The 21,420-nt window shown below is 49.7% G+C and overlaps 2 protein-coding genes across 3 annotated transcripts in view; one reads left to right on the top strand and one right to left on the bottom strand.

Annotated features, from left to right (window-relative positions):
- Positions 1-251: 251 nt before the first annotated feature.
- Positions 252-3,722, top strand: LOC120669812 (putative leucine-rich repeat receptor-like serine/threonine-protein kinase At2g24130). Its single transcript, XM_039949648.1, has 2 exons — positions 252-2,996; positions 3,100-3,722. Exons 1-2 carry the CDS (start codon positions 290-292, stop codon positions 3,534-3,536), a joined length of 3,144 nt encoding a protein of 1,047 aa, XP_039805582.1. The 5' UTR covers positions 252-289; the 3' UTR covers positions 3,537-3,722.
- Positions 3,723-3,774: 52 nt separating this feature from the next.
- The window catches only part of LOC120669813 (phospholipid hydroperoxide glutathione peroxidase 1, chloroplastic-like), a 51,814-nt gene continuing 34,168 nt past the window's right edge, over positions 3,775-21,420 (bottom strand). The window contains exons 4-6 of one of the 2 annotated variants that reach the window (XM_039949650.1): positions 19,570-19,688; positions 19,282-19,449; positions 14,715-14,904 (exon numbers count right to left, since the gene is read on the bottom strand). In XM_039949650.1, coding sequence (XP_039805584.1) covers positions 14,875-14,904; positions 19,282-19,449; positions 19,570-19,688 — 317 coding nt within the window. In that variant the 3' untranslated portion in view covers positions 14,715-14,874. Of the gene's footprint in view, positions 4,390-4,477; positions 5,141-14,714; positions 14,905-19,281; positions 19,450-19,569; positions 19,689-21,420 lie in introns of those variants that run through there. The other variant, XM_039949649.1, reaches the window with a different exon arrangement.

Below are 21,420 nucleotides of genomic sequence, written 5' to 3'. Positions count from 1 at the left end.
CCACTCCGGTTAGATTCCACAGAAGAGTAGTGTACGTGTATCCATACGGCAGGGCCCCAAGTTTCAGTGAAACACTGCACGCGCTGAAGCCAGTCCTGTTGCGACACGTGTCCCCGGCGCAAAGTCAAAAACTTGGCGCCAATGTGCAACGGCTGCAGCCAAACAGCAGTTAGGCAGGATGCCTCCTTTTCCCCTCCTTTAAAATTCCCATCGGTGTAGCAAACGTAGCTATCACCCAGCATTTGCTCTCCTCGGATGTCTTGAGCTCTCTACAACGCCACATGCTTCCATGGAGGTTGCGCTTGTGCCGATCTCCGCCGCCGTCTTCACCTTCCTTCTCCTCCTCCTCCCCCACGGTCCGAGCCCAACTGTTTTAGCTGGCGGGCCGGATGATCGCTCTGCACTTCTGTCCTTCAAGTCTGGCGTGTCTAGTGATCCCAATGGAGCTCTAGCTAGCTGGGGTTCACCCAATGTGTGCAACTGGACCGGCGTTTCTTGCAACATGGCGGCGAGGCGCGTCGTGAAGCTGATCCTAAGAGACCAAAAGCTCTCCGGTGAGGTCTCTCCGGCACTCGGCAACCTCTCCCACCTCAACATACTCAACCTCTCGGGAAACCTCTTCACCGGAAGGGTTCCGTCGGAGTTGGGGAATCTCTTTCACCTCACTTTACTAGACATGTCGGCCAATTCGTTCTCCGGTGAAGTCCCTCCGGAGCTCGGCAAACTCTCTAGCCTCAACTACTTTGACCTCTCCGGAAACTCGTTTACCGGAGGAGTGCCGCCGGAGCTCGGGAACCTCTCCAACCTGAAGCAATTGAGCATTGGGGGGAACAGTTTGGAGGGGCCAATTCCGGTTGAGCTCACACGCATTCCGAACCTCATCTACCTCAACCTTGGTGAAAACAACTTGTCCGGGCACATCCCGGAGGCCATCTTTTGCAACTTCTCCAACTTGCAGTACATTGATCTCTCCTCCAATTTCCTTGCCGGCGAGATCCCCATCCGGGGGGATTGCCCACTCCCTGAGCTGATGTTCTTGGTCTTGTGGTCGAACAACCTCGTCGGCGGCATCCCGCCGTCGATATCCAACTCGACGAAGCTCAAATGGCTGCTGCTGGAGAACAACTTCCTCACCGGCGAGCTGCCGTCCGGCATGTTCAGCGGCATGAGGGACTTGGAGCTCCTGTACCTCTCCTACAACTACCTGACGAGTCCGGAGAACAACACCAACCTTGAGCCTTTCTTTGCCTCCCTGACAAACTGCACCAGCTTGAAAGAGCTTGGCGTCTCCTGGAACGAGATCGCCGGCACGATACCGCCGCTTGTCGGCCGCCTCTCCCCCGGCCTCAAGCAGCTCCACCTGGAGTACAACAAGATCTTTGGCCCGATCCCGGCGAACCTCACCGACCTCGCGAATCTCACCACGCTGAACCTGTCCCACAACCTCCTCAACGGCTCGGTTCCACCGGGCATCGCCGCCATGCAGCGGCTCGAGCGGCTGTACCTCTCCGACAACCTGATCTCCGGCGAGATCCCGCCGCCGCTCGGCACGATCCCACGGCTGGGCCTCATCGACCTCTCGCACAACCGGCTCACCGGCGCCATCCCGGCCACGCTCTCCAACCTCACGCAGCTGCGCGTGCTCGTGCTGCGTCACAACCGCCTCTGCGGCGCCATCCCTCCGAGCCTTGCCCAGTGCGTGAACCTGCAGAACTTTGATCTCTCTCAGAACGCGTTGCAGGGGAGGATCCCGGCAGACCTGTCCGGGCTCAGTGGCTTGCTCTACCTGAACCTCTCCAGCAACCAGCTGGAAGGGCCGATCCCGGCGACCATCAGCAAGATGGTGATGCTGCAGGTGCTCAACCTGTCGTCGAACAGGTTGTCCGGCACGATCCCGCCGCAGCTCGGCAGCTGCGTCGCGCTCGAGTACTTGAATGTCTCCGGCAACGCGCTGGACGGCGGCCTCCCGGACACCATCGGCGCCCTGCCGTTCCTGCAGGTTCTTGACGTGTCGTACAATGGCCTGACGGGCGCGCTGCCGTTGTCGCTGGAGACGGCGGCGTCGCTGCGGCGTGTCAACTTCTCCTACAATGGCTTCTCCGGGGAGGTGCCGGGCACCGGGGCCTTCGCGAGCTTCCCGGCGGACGCATTCCTCGGCGACGCTGGCCTATGCGGGCCCGTTGCCGGCTTGGCTCGGTGCGGCGGCGCAAGGCACCGCGTGGTTCGTGACCGGCACGTGGTGTTGCCCGTGGTGATCACGGTCGTCGCGTTCGCGTCGGCTATCGTCGGCGTCGTCGCGTGCCGCGGGGCGGCGAGAGCGGAGCTGAGGCGAGACTCGCGCCGCTCGATGCTGCTGACTGACGCCGACGAGCCGGCGGACAGGGACTACCCGAGGGTGTCGCACCGGGAGCTCTCCGAGGCGACGCGCGGCTTCGAGCAGGCGAGCCTCATCGGAGCGGGGCGGTTCGGGCGCGTCTACGAGGGCACGCTCCGCGACGGCACGCGCGTCGCCGTCAAGGTGCTCGACCCGAAGAGCGGCGGCGAGGTCTCCCGGAGCTTCAAGCGGGAGTGCCAGGTGCTGCGGCGGACGCGCCACCGGAACCTGGTGCGCGTGGTCACCGCGTGCAGCCAGCCGGACTTCCAAGCGCTCGTGCTCCCGCTGATGCGCAACGGCAGCCTCGAGAGCCGCCTGTACCCGGCCGACGGCGGGCCGGGCCGCGGCCTCGACCTCGCGCAGCTGGTCGCCATCGCCGGCGACGTCGCCGAGGGGCTCGCCTACCTGCACCACTACGCGCCGGTCCGCGTCGTGCACTGCGACCTCAAGCCGAGCAACGTCCTCCTCGACGACGACATGACGGCCGTCGTGGCCGACTTTGGCATCGCGCAGCTGGTCAAGGACGCCGGCGACAGCGACTTCGGCGGCAACACCGGCTCCGGTGATCCGTGCAACTCCATCACCGGATTCTTACAAGGTTCAGTCGGCTACATTGCACCAGGTACAAGACAACCTCAGGCACTTAAACCAAGTTCATTGATCCAAACCATGTCACATTTGATTTGCTCAGCATTTTGCTTGTGTTCTGTTCTTGCATGGTTCAGAGTACGGATTGGGAGGGCATCCTTCGACGCAGGGCGACGTGTACAGCTTCGGCGTGATGCTTCTCGAGCTGATCACCGGGAAGAGGCCGACCGATGTGATCTTCGAGGAGGGGCTGACGCTGCACGATTGGGTGAAGCGGCACTACCCGCACGACGTCGGCGAGGTCGTCGGGCAGTCGTGGCTGACGGACGCGGCGTCGGCGGTGGCGGACGAGAGGCTCTGGAACGATGTCATAGCCGAGCTGATCGACCTCGGGCTCGAGTGCACGCAGCACTCGCCGTCGGCGCGGCCGACCATGGTGGAGGTGTGCCACGGGATCACCCTCCTCAAGGAAGACCTCGCCAAGCACCTGGGCACGGCGGCGAGGAGGACGACGTCGATGATGACGATGACGGCTAGCGAGCGCTCGTACTCCACCACGGATTCGTCTTTCTGATGTTCAATTACGCAAAAAAAAAGTTCAGGATTTAGGAACAAGCTGCAGGCACTGGGCACTTTGGTACTTGTATATGTAGGCATGTAGCTCCCTTGTGAGAAATGCGATGTTTAGCTAGCCGTCGCTCTGGTAAGGGGCGGTAAAGAGTCTTAAGCCTAGATAATCTAAGGGCCTAATCCTATAAGAATCGGGCTTCAATTTTATACAATTTTAAGTTAAAACTATATAAAAAACCATGTTGAATCGTGAAGTGGCCACTAGGCTTGATCCGTTACCACCCGTATAACTGGATCAAGCACAGGCCTGGTACAAAGCCAAAAGGGCATGGTGCCCATACACCAGGTCCGGCATACAATTACAGCTTCTACAACACTGCCTGAACACGTATTTCATTAACAGAATTCAAGTAGCGAATTACCAGTCTACTAATGTTTCTTGGACTTTATCTGGTCAATGGCCTTCCGATCGGTTGCCCTGTACTTCCTCCACGTACCGTCCCTAAGGCAAGCGATCTCGTGCGCCACGTTGTCCATGGCGGGCCTCATCGACGGCGCAAGCTGCGAGCACGCAACGCCGAGCTCGAGCAGCTCCATGACGACGGCGTCCTCCATCTCGCGCCCCGGCGGCAGGCCCAACGGCAGCACCGACGGCGGATCACGCGGCAGCAGCGAGCGCTCATCGGCGACGGCGTCCAGGTCGCGCTGCAGGCGGCGGTCCCTGGCCCACTCGTGCAGGCCGTGCCCCTCCTCGGCGATCACGTCCGTCGGCCTCTTCCCGGAGATCATCTCCAGGAGCATCACCCCGAAGCTGTACACGTCGCCTTGCGTCGAAGGGCGGCCTCCCAAGCCGTACTCTGCATCAGAGGTTAAGGGCAACCACTTAGACAAGAAGTGATCACTGATCAGACGATAGAGATAGAAGATGCACTGTTGCTTACGGACCGGGTGCAATGTAGCCAACGGAGCCTTGCAGCAGCCGAGTGATGGAGCTGCATCCGGACGTCGACGCTTCGCCCTTCTCCGGACCCCTCGCGTCCGTGGCCACCAGCTTCGAGATGCCGAAGTCGGAGACGACGGCGGTCATGTCGCCGTCGAGGAGGACGTTGCTCGGCTTGAGGTCGCAGTGCACGACCGTGACGGGGGCGTGGTGGTGCAGGTACGCCACGCCCTCCGCGACGTCGCTGGCGACGCTGAGGAGCAGGTCCAGGTCCAGCTGGCGCGGCCCCTCCGGCTTGCCGCCGCCGCCGGGAGGCCCGTGGACGAGGCTATCGAGGCTGCCGTTCGGCATGAACGGGAGCACGACGGCTTTGAAGTCCGGTGTGCTGCACGCGGTGATCACGCGGATGAGGTTCCGGTGCCGGATGCTCCGGAGCACCCGGCACTCCCTCTCGAAGCTGCCGGCGATCACCTCGCCGCCGACCTGGTCCTGGTGCAGGACTTTGACGGCGATCAATGTCCCGCCATGGAGGACACCCCTGTAGACATGTCCGTATCCTCCTTTCCCAATCAAATTCACTTCCGAAAAGCCATCCGTCGCATCGACAAGCTCACGATATGAGATCCTTGGATGCTCACCCTCTTTTTTGCCCACGGCATTGACCGGTCCTGTCGGGAAACGTGATAGTTGAGTGGATGGGGCCGTCAACCTCAAATGAGTCTTCATTAGGTCGTGATCAACAACGCACACCATGGCCAATAAACACGCAGCAATGGCGAATACAACGACAATGATGGCTATGTACAGGAGGTGGCCGTGTTTTCCACTGCACGGCGCCATGCTGAGAATGGACCCGCAGAGGCAAGGATTGCCAAGAAATGAGTCATCAGTGAGGTTTGCAAATGCCCCTTCGCTGGAGACCTCGCCGGTGAAGTTGTTGTATGAGAAGTTGGCAAACCAGAGCACTGGTGATGCCTGTAAAGACCGAGGAATCACACCGGTAAGCCTATTGAAAGAAACATCAAGGACATGGAGGCTGCTTGGCAAAGCGCCAATGGAAGAAGGAAGGGGGCCTTGCAGAAAATTTCTGGAGAGATTGATATACTCAACCCCGGCACAGCCCTGGATCTGCACTGGTATTTCCGCGGAGAGCTTGTTCACAGATAAGTCAAGAGCCTGGATCTTGTCCATATTGCCAAATTCCGATGGTAGAGGCCCCTCTAGGAGATTGTTAGAGAGGTTAAGATAGATTTGGAGGGTACTAAGCCCAGATGCATCAGTAGGAATTTGACCTGTAAGTTTGTTATAAGAAAGGTCCAAGATCATGTTGCAGCTAAGACCAGGTGGTATGGCACCTGAGAGCTGGTTATGATCGAGAACAAGGTACCCTAACCCAGTGAGGTTGGAGAAGGTATCTGGTATTGTGCCTTGAAGACCATTATAAGATAAGTGGATGATATGTAAGTGTTGAGCCAAGCCGATGGATTTGGGTATTTCACCGTTGATCTGGTTATATGACAGGACTAGCCGTGTAAGCCCACGTGGTTGGAATATCTCTGAGGGGATCGGGCCCTCCAACATGTTGCTTTCTAGGCATAAATCTATCAACAAGGGAAGATTTCCGATGGCGTGAGGAATCGCACCAGTGATTTTGTTGTCATACAAGTAGATCTTGGTGAGCTTGGTTGATAAATTGCCGATCATCGGCGGGATCTTGCCTCCAATGTTGTTTGAGTCCAGCCCAAGCTCTTCTAAGCTGGTGCAGTTCTCTAGAGAAGCAAGGAAAGGCTCAAGGTTAGTGTTCCCGCCATCACTTGAGAAATTGTTGTTGGACAGGTAGAGGGACTGGAGGGATGGCATGGTGCTGAACATTTGGGATGGCAGCTCACCACCAAGGAAATTGCTCTGCAAAAGCACCCAGTCAAGGCTTGTAAAATTCGAAATTGATGAGGGGATAATGCCAACAAGCCTGTTTTCATAGAGGATGATCTCCTTTAGGTACGGAAGCCGACATCGTGCAGAGAAAGGGATCTCACCGGTGAGGGAGTTGGTTCTCAGGTTAATGTGGGTTAAGGAGGAGCAGTTGCAGACAACAGCCTCCGGGATGCTACCATTGAGGTTGTTGCCATATATGGAGAGGTAGGTTATGCTTTTCAGAAGACCTAATGCTTCTGGGATCAGCCCGTTGAGTAAGTTTATACTAAGGTTCAGTTCCTTGAGCTGCGACAACATGCCAAGCTCCGGTGGGATGCTGCCAGAGAGTTGGTTGCTATGGAGGTCTAGCCTCCTGAGTGTGGAGAGGTTGCCGATAGCCGGGGAGATGATGCCGGTGAGGTTAGAGTTAGAAAGGAGAAGGTAAATCACACGCCCTCTTGAGTCGCATGTAACACCAGTCCAATTGCACATTTTAGGGGAGCCCCAGTCAGACAGGTTCCCCCAGACACATGACTTGAAGGAAAGCAATGCAGTGTGATCGCTGGCTTGCGGATCCACCGCAGAAGCATGGTTGGAGCATACAACTGCAATGGTGATGGTGATTAGGGCAAGGAATCTAGGCATTGTGGGGATTACAAGGAGGTTTGGAGAGCTGGTACCAGTCAGTAGCATCTTTGCCATGGATTGTACAAGACAGCTCTAGACGTGGAGGTCCCTACCTTAACTTGCAGGGGTGATAACTGGTGAAAGGCTATGCTATGAGTAGATGGTGGTTTAAATAGGGGATGAAAGGGAGGATAAGCAGGGGGAAGTGGGTCCTGACAGGCGATGACTGAAGGGTCAATGCCTTTTCTTGCTGCCAAATTTTGACTATGGCCGTGGTAGAAATGGTAAAGTGATTCTGAACTGTCATGGTGATTGGTGAACACTGCAAAAACCTGATTCGTGACCTACTACTGGTGAGATCCCGTTGGCACCATCCAGACTTATTTTCTATCCCGACCACTATCTAGAGACAGGCACATTACACGTGTTAGGGCCGGGACTTAGAACAATTCCACCATACCAAACAGGATCTTAACTATGTGTTAGATATCTCCACTGGGCATTACCCGTAGGAAGTATTTGGATAGTGGATACTAACTGGTATTTTACATGGAGCATATACTTCTTAGTTCAGATACAAAAACTCAACTTTCTGATGAATAACACTCAATCTAAACAAACCTTTGCAGTTACTTGATCAATACAAGGATCATGATATATCAAAGGGCGAATCCCCACCTTCATGCTAACGCCATGAGTAACTCAGCGAAAGCATCAGCCCGGTGTGGATGATATCATGATGGAGGGTGCGTAGCTAGCTAGGTGGACAGGTGGGCCATGGACCACCCTAAAATTAGTAGCTTAAGGTATAAGTACAGTAAGTATCCATGAAACAATCTGACATATGCGAAATTCAGACTTAATTATTGATTTTAAGATGTTTGAAGTTGTAAAACATTTTATTAATACAATATTAGTTGTTTAAGTAATTCTAAACTTGTATTATGTATGTAATCTGGACCACCCTAACCCAAAATCCTAGCTACGCCCCTGGGCCCTATCAAATCCCCATGGAGATTAAATCATGGATTAGGCCAGATAATGGTCAAACATCCACTAATTAACAGAGAGAATCGTGGATTAGGCCAGATAATGGTCAAACATCCACTAATTAACAGAGAGGGATCACATTGGGTGTTGCTCACTGGCTAAACCCTGCGTGCAACATGGTGACATAAACTAAAAACTAGCAATGCCACTCGCACGCGCGCAGGCAGCACCAGACGACTGCATCAGGTCTCGGTACAGGCACACCATAAGGCAACTGCACGATGCTAAAGGTAAAATCGAATGACTCAGGGTGCTCCCAGCCAGAGGCATCCCATGTAAGCTACTAATCCTTTAGGCATGGACATATGAACTATAGGTTTGATAGTCTATTGACTAATATAGTTTCATGTTACATCTATATATGACGAATACGCGGAGGAAGACAGGTTTTCGAACCCGGCCCCCACATCGCCCCGAGGGGCGACTCGGGCGACGCCGCTCCCCCACCCCGAGCGCCCCCTCCTTCCTCCCCTCCGCCTCGCCGCCGCCGGAGCTCGCCGGTGGAAGTCCACTCGGCCGCGATGAGGGCGGCGGCAGGCACTTCGCCCCCTTTTCCATTGAAGTTCTCCCTCTTCCACAACCTTCCCCTTCTCTCTTCTTGCCGGTGGTGGCGTGTCGGTTGGTGGCCGGCGCCGTCCTCCGCAGATCCGGCGCCAATGGCCACAGATCCAGTGCCTCCTGGGTCGTTGGAGCCTACCCCTCGCAGATCGGCTTGGGGGGGCGTCCGCGCCTGGGCGGCCGGAGGGGCGCGGCTCCCCGCGGTTGTGCACGGCTGGGGCGCTGCGGCGGCGGCGTCCGCGGCTTGGTGGCCGGTGGGGAGCGGCGGCGCGCTGCTGGAGCGGGACGGCCACAACCTAGCAAACGTCGTGACATCCGTGAGCGGCAGACCTCCCCCTCCGTGCTGTCCTCTATGGCCAGATCCGGCCTCCCGTGGGCCTGTTCTGCCATCAACGGGGAGGTCCACCGGCGGCCACCGCCCTGGTCGGCCACATGGTGCGGCAGCTGCAGATGGCGACGGCGCTAGCTCGGGGCACCAGATCCGGTGCCCTGGAGGGTGGATCTGGCGCCGCCGAGGTCTTCTGCGTGGTGGTCCGGCTGCCGGCGTGCTGGCCGTGCCCTGGTCCTGTGCGGGGGCCGCGTGGTGGTCTGGCTTTCGGCGCGCTGGCCATGGTCCTGGTCCTGTGCGGGTGCCGGCACGGGGCTCTTGCGGCTCTAATTTGCTTGGTCACCCCGGTCCGGCGGGTCCCTGGCGACCAGATCCCCCCAAGCTGTCGCCATGCCTCCTCTTCCCTATGCCTACATACCTCCACAATCACCTCTCCACTCGATTGGCGCGGTGGTCACATAAATCGACCTGTTCCTCTTCAAGACAAGCTGAGGTATGAGCATGGTGGCTGTTGGCGCTCCTTAAGTACCCATTTTATTATATAATTAGGAGTGGTTTTGGTAATTTCTTCGGGATGATTCATGTACTAACCCGCCACTTGGCACCCGAACTTGACCGTTTTCGATTTTGTCTTGGATTTTGGAGCATATTGCATTTTGGCAGGAAATTGGACATTTTCGGAGATGTTTTGACGCAGGGTCACAACTGGGCTAAGATGAAGAATAAGGAGAAGAACCCGCATGCGAAAGATGGAGCCGAAAGGGGCCAGAAGGAGCCCAGGCCGGCCGGCTTGGAGCCTTTAAGCCGGCCGGCCTAGCCCATTCCAGGGCCCAATCGGCCTCAACTTTCTTCAGCGCAAAGTACTCATCAACCCTAGCCGGTGTTTTACCAAAACCATCGACCAGAGCCGCCTACATATTCCCCGAAGCCGCCGTCAAGAAAGTAGAGAGCATCCAGAGACGATTTCCAAAGATCCATTCGAGTTAGACACAAGAGAAAGGCGACACCGGAGGCCTCATCGTCCCTCGGCGCCACTGCAAGTTGGAGGACAGCAAGGGATCCATCCCTTACCGGAGATTTCGTCACCATGATCGACTACGCTTCACCTAGCTTCATAGGGTAAAGTCCTCGTTTGTTCATGGGGTTGTAAGGAGACCTTGAGTTGTAATTGCCGAATCCTTTATGAGATTGATCTATCATGATTCTTGTTGATGACGCTTTGATGCTTAATAGGTCGCGACTTGGTTTTGGGTTTGCTTTGCTCTTGTATGGTTTACTTAGATTACATCAACTATCGTGTTCTTGTTGTTCGTTACCGATTATCCTCGTGTAGTGACAGTATGCGGGAGGGAAAGGTTTTGATCTTGGAACACACCTTTGGTAGATTAGATCCGTTCTTTGTTGCTCGGCGATTACATCTCTAGTGATCCTAGACCCTATGGACAAATGCTCTTCATATCTTGTGCACACCCCTATCATTGCTCACTAGTCTAGATTAGATTAGATTGGTTAGATTAGATCTATTTCACACTCAATCACTCAATATAGATCTTTTACCAACGTCATTAGTGCTTAGTTAAGCATAGTAGAACGCTTGTTCCGTGGATTGATAAACCTTAGGGGAATACTCTAAGGGAAAAGCTACACGATCCGTGCGCTTGTGGTACGTAAATTGGGGCTCTAAGGAGCATCAACAATCTTTTCTGGCGCCGTTGCCGGTGAACAAACGATATTGCTACGTTTAACTTTGTATTAATTTTGTTGGTTACTAACACATAACATTTTCCCTAGAAATTTTTTGTTTTTGTTTTTGTTTTAGTTTTGATTGTCTAGATGGCCCTTCTCATTCAACACGTGGAGGAAGGAGAAAAATCACTAAGGGATTATGCAAGCCCGCGATCGGAGAACTTCGACATGCAAAAATCAGATTCTGTGTTGCGAGCCACCGAGTACGAGATCAAGTCTCAAATCATCAAGATGGCGGCGGCAAACCCTTTTAGAGGAGATGAGACGGACAACCCATATAGACAAATCAAGTGGTTCACAATGCTATGCAACACGGTACAACAAGACGGAGTTCCGCTAGCTTGGTTTAGATGGAATCTCTTCCCATACTCACTTGCGGAAGAAGCGAGAAGATGGTTTGCACTTGCATCCTTCGAGGTAAAAGAAAATTGGGATGACTTGATGAAGAAATTTTGCGAGCGGTTCTTTCCGTTAAGCAAGGTTCAACAAATTCGGAAGCAAGTGATCAACTTCGCGCAAGGAGAAAAATAAGGGATAGATCAAGGATGGGATAGATTCAATGGATTGATTGAACAAGGACCGAAGCTCGGATTTTCCGGTGATGTACTCTTGCATACCTTTTATTTTTTCCTAACCCCTGAGTGCATGCAATTTGTTCAAATGTGTGCAGGAGGAGATCTCATGGAGATAACACTCACGGAAGCCGCCCAACTCCTACAAAAAATAAGCAAGGGTGCGGCCATGCGAAGAGATTGGGAAAAACGATGTTCGGCAAGCTCCGAGAAAGAATCTCAAATGCAGGTGCTTGCTGGAATTTTCAGAAAAGAGACATCGGAAGTGAGGGAAGAACAACCGAAGCATGGGAAATTCATAGAGACAAACCACGATGAAGAAGCATCGATCCGGAGTGCAACGAAAGACGATCCGGAAAAGAAAGGAAGAACCTTGGGCACCGCCAAATCGCCAAGGGAATTCGAGCAAATGGATTGGATTCCAATTGACTTCGGAAGATTGTTCGACAAAGCAAGACCGCATCCAAATCAACGAGGAATGGCGAAGGTGATAGCGGAAGACTTTCCACCGGATAATCACACGGGATATACATTTGGCAAGGAATCGGCCGGTGATATTATTCGGAAACTTTTTAAAGAAAAAGAGGAAGAGATTTTCTTGGACGAAGTGCTGGAGGTCAAAAGGATCATGGGAGTGAAATCGGAATCATCACCCTATGCGCACATAGCCCAAGTATATGCGATTGGAAGCAATCAAGGCGAAGGTAATCCATCACCCACATCTCGTGTTGATTGCATGATAAACGGAGTAAAATGTTGCAATGCTCTATGTGACGTTGGCGCACATGTTAGTGTGATGAGTTCCAAGGTTTATGTTGGGCTTTTTAACGAAACACCGAACCTAGATGCTACAATCATTAAATTGATCATGGGAGATGGTAGATTAATCAAACCGCTAGGAGTGATTAGAAATCTAAATGTTGCTATAGCGGGCAAAGATATTCCTACCGACTTTTTTGTGATTAATGCTAGTGATGATGAACATGAAAGCATAATCCTTGGAAAACCCTTTCTCAAATTAGTAAATGCTATTCTAGATGTTGGAAAATGGATTGTCACTTTTGATCTAGATGGAGAGAAGCACACTTTCAAATTTCATTCAAAACCGTCTCGTGCTTCACCTCTACCTCTTGATAACGAAGGGGTAGAGAGCATTCGTTTCATTGATTCTTTCAGGGATCATCTCCAACGCGCTTTGGAGAATGGGGACGCTCAAGATGATCAAGATGGAGAACTAGTGGAAACAATGGAAGAGTTGAAGCCGCAACATGGGAATTTGGAGGAAGAAAAATTTGAAGACATTGGAGAGTTAGATCAAGAAGAGGATGGTGCGCCCGATGTTGAGATGAAGCCGCTCCGCAAGGGATTGAAATATGAATTCTTGGGAGATGGCAAGATTTTCCCGGTGATTGTTAGCGACGAACTAAGCCCGGAAGAGACTGAGAAGTTACTGAATTTATTGAAGAAGCACAAAAAGGTGATTGGCTACTCGATTAATGACTTGAAAGGTATTAGTCCCGCTTTTTGCACACATCGTATACAACTCGAGGAGCAATACAAGCCGGTCGTAGAGCATCAAAGAAGGTTGAGCCATGCTATGCGTGATGTGGTGAAGAAGGAGGTTATTAAATTGTTGAATGCCGGAATAATATACCCAGTGCCACATAGTGAATGGGTAAGCCCCGTTCATTGCGTTCCAAAGAAAGGAGGACTTACGGTTGTGAAAAATGAGAAGGAGCAATTGATACCGCAAAGAACCATCACAGGATGGAGGATGTGCATCGTTTATAGAAAATTGAATAAGGCAACGAGGAAGGATCATTTTCCACTACCATTCATTGACGAGATGCTAGAAAGGTTGGCAAAGCATTCACACTTTTGTTACCTTGATGGATACTCGGGATTCTTCCAAATACCTATCCATCCGGATGATCAACATAAGACCACATTTACTTGCCCGTATGGAACTTTTGCATATCGGAGGATGCCTTTTGGATTGTACAATGCGCCCGCTTCTTTTCAAAGGTGCATGATGACTATATTTTCAGATTTCATAGAAGAGATTATGGAGGTATTCATGGATGATTTCTCGATACATGATACTGGCTTTAAAAATTGCTTGGAAAATTTGGAGAAAGTTCTTAAAAGATGTGGAGAAGTTGATCTTGTGCTTAATTGGGAGAAGTGTTATTTCATGGTGAAAGAAGGAATTGTCCTCGATCATGTTATCTTCGAGAGAGGGATAGAGGTGGACAAAGCAAAGATAGAAACCGTGGAGAAATTGCCACCACCTACGGATATCAAATCTTTGAGGAGCTTCCTCGGTCATGCCGGATTCTATAGGAGGTTCATAAAGGATTTTTCAAAAATCACCAAGCCATTGACACAACTTCTCCAAAAAGATGTGGAATACACCTTCGATTGTAATTGTCTTCACGCCTTTCGAACACTCAAGCAATCTCTCATAAGTGCTCCTTTGGTAGATTAGATCCGTTCTTTGTTGCTCGGCGATTACATCTCTAGTGATCCTAGACCCTATGGACAAATGCTCTTAATATCTTGTGCACACACCTATCATTGCTCACTAGTCTAGATTAGATTGGTTAGATTAGATCTATTTCACACTCAATCACTCAATATAGATCTTTTACCAACGTCATTAGTTCTTAGTTAAGCATAGTAGAACACTTGTTCCGTGAATTGATAAACCTTGGGGGAATACTCTAAGGGAAAAGCTACACGATCCGTGCGCTTGCGGTACGTAAATTGGGGCTCTAAGGAGCGTCAACAGTGGCCATTCCTATGTGCCTCATCTCGTGCTTCTATTGGACTCTACCGTGGCTCCGCATGTGTCCGCTGCTGGCGCCTCTACTTCGTCGGCGCTCTCCTTGTTGATGGAGACTCCAAACCAATTGCCGGGAGGTGAAGTTCGCCCTTTGTCTGCCCTCCCTCCTTTGGGGTTTCCTCCCCTCAAAGGGCGTTGGATGGCAGTGGGCGGCGCCCGGATGTGCCTTACTTGGTGTCGTTGTCAGCTCGAAGGGAGGTCGTCGTTTCCGGCGACATTCTGGTCAAGTTGTCTCCCCCAGCCTTAGCCCCCCATTCTGTTGGACGAGCCCTCCCAAATCGTAGGAGGGTGGCTCACAGGGCGGCGTAGATGCGAGGGGTGGGTGGATGCAATTTGGCTCTTGTGAACCTGGCAAGCATGTTGTTTGGTTGCGGCTCCCATGGACGATTGGTAGAAAACTTTTGGTGTACCCTTGAGCTGTATTAGAATTTGTGATGTGTCCATATAACCTCTCTTGTATTTTCTCTCTTTTCGGCCTAGCCGACCTCACGTTGTTCTCCCTCGGCTTGCCGAGATAATCTTTGTAAGTGTCATTGTAACGGCTCCGTCTCGGAGCTCTTTCGATCAATGAAATAGAAGGGGGGATCCCCCCCCCCCCCGAATTTGTTCGAAAAAAAATGTTACATCTATATATGCACTGTAGATAATGAGTGAGTTATTTTACAAGAAAGAATTATTACATTACTAAAAAGATATAATCACATGAAACAACTTTAAGACAAGGCCTATGTACATATACTCAACTGAAAGACTTGGGAGTACTTATGCTGCAATGAGTTTCTGGATGTCCTTCTGCAACAAAAAAAATCATAGCAAGGAGGCTGTGAGCAACATGGAATGGCAAAGTAATGTAAGCAGAAAACTGCAGGAGGTAGGAGGAAAAGGTTTCGATTATTTTTTAAGCAAGTGGCCTAAGAAAAGCATGACCATGAGAGGATTAGCGAACGTGCAAACCGATGAAATACAAAGTGGACATTTTTAAATTGAAACTGATGGAAAGATTTCAAAGGCAATGAGTGTGCGTGCAGCAAAGCTGTCTTAAGCACCAGAATGTGGTAAAAAGAACAGGTCGAAAGCAAAACAGCTGACTCAAATAAATGGTAAGATAAAGGAACTAGAACCGAAGGGATCTGCCTTTCCACTTCAAAATGAGAGCACAAAACACGATTAAAGTTGAAAGCTGATCCATTACTGCAACTTGAGAATATTTTATACCAAAGCCAGTACTGTACGGTTCTTTTTGACAAAGCAAGCTCCAGATCGTCAGTCTAAGTCTCCACTCCAGTGAACCTAAAGTTCTTAACCAAATAATCCTATGCCAACAGTGGGAAAATCAACGCTGGCAAGCTCAGGGCTGCTTGCATATGACTGACTCGTGCTGTCATGAGCAACTGTCATTGACGAATTATTTTCATAGGCCATGCACCCTGTCCGCACTGCAACGTCTACTATGTGACCTACTAGAGTCATTTGGAAGCTTCATATTAGAGCCCTCTTTTCTAGGACCAAGGCGTTAAGTAGGGGGCATGCCCCTCCTGTTGTCTTCAAAAAAAAAAAACAACTGAAGCCCAGTATGCAAGGTTAATTAGCTTCAGGTGGGTGCCCCAAGCACCATTCACCTATTATCAAGTACTTATGTGCTAAAGGTGTAACTTCCACCGAAAGATTTGCATAAAAGACAAAAAAAGGCAGAGGTCAAAACGTTAAGAACATAAAAAATGTCACTCCATGAGATGGTCATTGTCACACCCTGAAATTTTTGAATTTCAGGATGTGATTAAAATTAAAAATAAAACAACAATTTTCTCACAATTTTAAAATTTTCTCAACATTTATTTTTCTTCACAGAGAATTTAGTGTAAAAGAAAATAAATATTGGTTGTTTTTGAAATTAAATGATGTTGTTCTTCTGGTGATGCATTCATGTCACATGCATAGTGTTGTTGAGTGTGAAAACCTTTCAAAATGTGTTCTATCATCAAAAGTTCTTCCCGGGAATTTTCCGGATTTTTCTGGATTCTTTTCCCATTTTCCCTAGAGCAAACTCTAATTTTTAGAGGCTCTTCCAAATTTTCTCATGAGCTCCAAATATTTTATTTGAGTTCGTTAGGTCCCAATATATTTCTAGGATTTTTCCTAGAATTTTCGGGCCATTTGGAATATTTTTCGGACTTTAAATATGAATTCTAGATTTTTCTAGAATTATTTTAATTTCGAAATAATTAATTCCGAATTTTAAATGGGCTAAGTCTATCAAAAGTATATAAATCTCTAATGGACCTCAAGGGCCCATTCGTGTGTTCCCTAATGGGCTAAAGGCACGTAAAGCCCATTAGCATGGGAGGGAGGTTTAGTACCACATTGCTAGTTGATGTGGGATGGTGATACTTTTCTCCCTATATATTAAACTAACCTCTCATGGCAACTCCACACAAAAATATAGGGAGGCTCCTTATTTGGGAATCCCTAAAATATTTTTTTCCCCAGAATCCCACCATCCTCCGCATCCGTGCATCTCCGGTGAAATCCGACACCACCCAAGTGCTCAGCTCGTCGTCCTCTTCGTCGTGGTGTCCTCCTTCTCGCGAGTCGTCGCCATTTCGCCGTTGACCCTGTGCTTTCTCCTCGACAAGTTCACCGCCCCAGAAGTTTCGCAAGGTAACAAGGGAGCTCTCCGACCCTTTTTTTCCTCCCCTTCTCGCTCCTGCGCGCCCGCCGGCTCTGCTCCGCCGCCGCTCGCCACAGAGCCGCCGATCCGCCGTGTAGAGGCCGCAATCGCGTTCCTGGCGTCGCGCGCTACCTCCCCGTGCAAAACCCGCGTTGAACCGAGCCAGAATCGCGTTATCGCGAAACGCCGGCGAGCCCCCGCCGCGGTCTGCTCGCCGCCGGCGCCCACGCTGCCGCTCCGTTCGCCGCCGGCGACTCCCAGCGCCGCCCGCACCGCCTGAGCCGACCCGAGCCGCCAGCTGCAAGCCGTGCGAGACGAACCGAGCCGCCCGCCTGCCTATCCGGCGTCAGATCGTGATCCGATGGATCAAATCAGATCTAACCCAAGTCAATACCGGTCAACCATAGTCAGTTTTGCAAAGAAGCCCCCCAGTTTCTAGGAAATCAACCCGCGGTCCCCTCCAGTTCAAAAATAATTACAAAATAGCCCTTGGTTTTATGTTTAGACCCCTGGACTTTTCTGAAATAGAACCCACCGTCCAGGAGATAGAGTTTAATCTTGTTTTAGTCATTGATTTCTTCAGATCTAGCCCCTAGAAGCTCTGTTCTCTTACAAATAAGTTCTTGGAACCTTGCTTTAGCTATAACTTCTTCGTTTTAGCTCCGTTTTCATCGATTCTTGCGCTCACGTGATCCTTGTGACATGTGCAATAGCTTTATAACCTTTTTATCCTCTGTGAGCACACTTTGTTGTGTCTCACAAATATTTTTTTTTCCATTAGTTCTTAACCCTTTGGTTAATCGCGACTGAATCCTTACTCATTGTTTATCCCATAGTTTACACGTCCTAGCTCCGTTTTCCGTGTTTCTTGCGCTCTCGTAACCCTAGCAGCGAGCTCTATCATTTAGTACGCTCTTTTTAAAGTCTTTCTTCTGTTTTGGTGTATTGTTCTTAGTTGTATCTTCTTGTTTGCTTTGTATGTTTGCCCGAAGATTGTTCCGAGTAGAAGAATCGCTGTTCGAAGATTGAAGATCAAGTTTTCCATGCGAGCAAGAGCTGAAGAACAGTAAAAGTAGCTTTTCGTTGGAGAAAGGCAAGTGACCCTAACCATACTTCTATCTACGCTTTATTTACAAGAGTACTATGATTTAATTGGAACATGGAGAACCACCCAGGAAAATAGTGCAACCACAATACTATATGACTCTGGTCTTGGCTAAGTAAATAGATGATCTATATGTCGTGCTGGGGCGTTTGATTGGTGGATTTTTTTCGGGTTATCGTGCTTTGAGGAGCGTGTGAAGGAAGCTTCGTCTTCTGAGGCACCGCAGAAAAAGGGACCAGTGTATATATAGTGATTCTTTGAAAAAGCCTCGTAGTGAATTCCTAGCCACTCACCAAAGGAAGTGTTTAAGGGCTTTGCAAACCCGGGCGACATGGGAAACACGAGTTGTGGGTAAAGTGTACAACCTCTGCAGAGTGTAAAACTAACCGGTTAGTCGTGCTCACGGTCAAGAGCGGCTTGGACCCTCACATGATTAATAAACTTAAAGATGGATATAAATCATATTTTGATTATTTCTTGTGGCCTTGCTGAGTACCAACCATAAGTGTACTCACCCTTACTGCTGCTCAGAAGGGAAAGTTGCTGTGAAGTCTTTTGAAGATGATGCTGAGTTCTAGGCGTACACAACCCCCAGTCGATTGCCTGTGAAGTTTGGAGTCTCCGTTTCCAGGATAAGCTGTATAACTCTGATAGTCTTTTATTTGTTATTTTTTTTCTTTTTTACGTGATAATGTTGCTGATTATTTACTTATAATGTCACTATATGTATGAAATTTGATCCTGGCATACATATAGTTATGCATTCGGTTTTGTCCTTAAAACCGGGTGTGACAGTCATTATGTTAACTTTGTGTGGAAAACATGATCAATGACATTCCAAAATGGTTGCCTAGGTCGCTGTCCTAAATAATATACACATGAATACCCATCTATTATTAGGGTCCAGAAGTAGTTTTTTTTTTCTAAGTTCTATTTCAAATCTAGTATGTACAAGATCAGCTAAATGTATTAATCGAGGTTCCAAATTGATGTAAGTCTTACTTTTATTGATTCTTACAAATGTTTAGTAGGTACTTGATACTGTTATGCATCCTCTTGTGCTTATGTCTTTCAGTATGTTTGAAAAGCAACTATGTCCTTTTGGTGCATTCATGTTCATCGCGTGGTGATCAAATGGCAAGGGGAAAACTGCAATGATATGGTGCTGACGTCTAAAAGTATGCTGTACATGCTTGTGCTTTCTAATGTGTTGACACATGGCATGCTCACATATTCACTGCTTAATGGGAAAGAAACGATTGATAACACTACATATGCATATTTAGTTAAGTGCCCATATGGAAAAAGAAAATGTTAATTTCGAGTAACACAAGTTTGAAAACAAGTTGAATATAAAAAGAGTATGTTGGGTAGATTACAGATGTAATTCACACACCTCAATCTGGAACGGTGAAGTTGTAGGTGGATATCTCTCTACAACTTTGCCATTCTTGTCCACTAAGAACTTCTCAAAATTCCACTTGACTAGATCGCCCAAAAATCCTCCAGCACTGGACTTCAGAAATTTATAGATGGGGGCTGTATTAGGTCCATTGACATCAACCTGACATTATAGAGACAAGAGAAAATATCCATCATGCATTGATTTTTTATTGTAAATTCAACCAGTATTAGGTGGGATAAACTATGGAACATACTATTGAGCACGGTGCATTTACCATACCTTGTCAAAAATAGGAAATTCAGCTTTAAATCTTGTACAGGCAAACAGCTTTATTTGAGAATTTGATCCAGGTTCTTGTGCACCAAATTGATTGCATGGAAATGCAAGAATCTCAAACCCTACATGTCAAATAAAGTAATAAAAAATTAGGATGTCAGGTCTACTATTGATCTGTGAAGTCAAGGTTCAGTTTTTTTTTTTATCGAGGTTAAGGTTCAGGGTTAACATCAACAGTTCCTTGTTATGACGGGAAAATATTACCAAAGGCGCAAGAAGATGGAAAGGGTAGATGCAGGGGCGCATGATGGAGGGGATTAGTTCCCTTGTAATCAGATCGTTTAATTATTTCCTTAGTAGAACTCTTGCTTAGCTTAAATAGAGGATACATGTAATCAGGAAAGGACTAAGAAAGGATTTTATTCTAGTTTCCCCTATCCCTGCTCTCGTCTACCTCTTCTCTCTGTTCTGCCCTAGCTTGCCGACGGCGCCCAAACGCAGAGGTTCTGGACCTCGCCCTCTTACAGATCACAGCTACAACCTCCGCAGCGTTCATCCATCAGAGAGCCCACCACGTGACATTCCTTTTCATGCATTTGAGAGGAGAATGCACATCATAAAATGAGTTATATGAACTAAATTGTTGGGATCTTTGCTTCTTAGATGCCCAAATAGGAAGCATGAACAGTATGAAAATGGCAATAAAAGTAGGCACTTAATTCTCCAGTAAATAACCAGAAAATCCAACCCCCTACACTGTGGAGAGAGGGGGCTATTTATACCCTTGGCCCTCGGCCAGATATCCAGGAATTGCCCTCCTCCAACACATTTACAGCTCACTTACAGATGGTTTCAGGGTAAAATTACACGGTGAGAGGTGCACAAATTCGACCTTCTCACGTATTCACGTTTCACACGCACGCCTACTCCCGACGAAGGTTCTGAAGACCTTCGTCCGGGTTGCATTCTGCACTCAATATCCTTCGGGTCTCGAGAGCCTTCGCAGGTTGTGGCTTTCAGGCTTGTGCTCCTGAGAGATCAATCGTCACCTTCGGCCTCCCGAAGGTGATCCCCTCGATGCTTCGCAGGTTGTGGTCTTCAGGCTTGTGCTCCTGAGCGATCAATCGTCACCTTCGGCCTCCCGAAGGTGATCCCCCCGATGCTTCACAGGTTGTGGTCTTCAGTGTTGTGCTCCTGAGCGATCAATCGTCACCTTCGGCCTCCCGAAGGTGATCCCCCCGATGCTTCGCAGGTTGTGGTCTTCAGGCTTGTGCTCCTGAGCGATCAATCGTCACCTTCGGCCTCCCGAAGGTGATCCCCTCGATGCTTCACAGGTTGTGGTCCTCAGGCTTGTGCTCCTGAGTGATCGGCCCTCACCTTCGGTCCCGAAGGTGGGCCTCCCGGTCCTCGGTGTCTTGGTTGGCACCGAGCACCCTTCGGGCGCTCTTGTTACCTAACACCGGGGCCCTGCAGACAGGTTAGGAGATGTTTTCGAGACTCGGATTAACCTCCGAGCGCATTCTCGAAGGTCCAATCCCCAACAGTAGCCCCTCCAGGGCGAGGTCCGAAGCTGGGTGATATCAGTTGGAATTTTAGGGAGCAAACCTTTGCGTTTCGTGTGGCTGACAAGAGGATTATGTGGTGCGGCATCAACAGACCGGGTCCTGCATCTCTTCGGTCTATGTCCACCAAGGCCGGCCAACTCTTACCGGAATTACTCCAGGAATTTCAGAGTCTTTTTGTTGAACCGCATGGCATGCCTCCTTCCCGTGAGATAGAACACAAGATCCGTTTGAAACAGGGCACTGAAGCAGTGGCAGTCCGACCTTATCGTTATGCTCATCTTCAGAAGGA

This window comes from Panicum virgatum, chromosome 4N, assembly GCF_016808335.1.
Source record: "Panicum virgatum strain AP13 chromosome 4N, P.virgatum_v5, whole genome shotgun sequence".
NCBI lineage: Eukaryota > Viridiplantae > Streptophyta > Magnoliopsida > Poales > Poaceae > Panicum > Panicum virgatum.
Note: the sequence above shows the minus strand (reverse complement) of the source record. Positions and strands in the feature narration are given on the sequence as shown.

Bases quoted from the DNA above. Each gene is read 5' to 3' on its own strand.
- LOC120669812 (XM_039949648.1), top strand. From the start codon at position 290: ATGGAGGTTGCGCTTGTGCCGATCTCCGCCGCCGTCTTCACCTTCCTT. The intron at 2,997-3,099 runs GTACAAGACAAC...TGCATGGTTCAG, and splicing joins AGTCGGCTACATTGCACCAG to AGTACGGATTGGGAGGGCAT.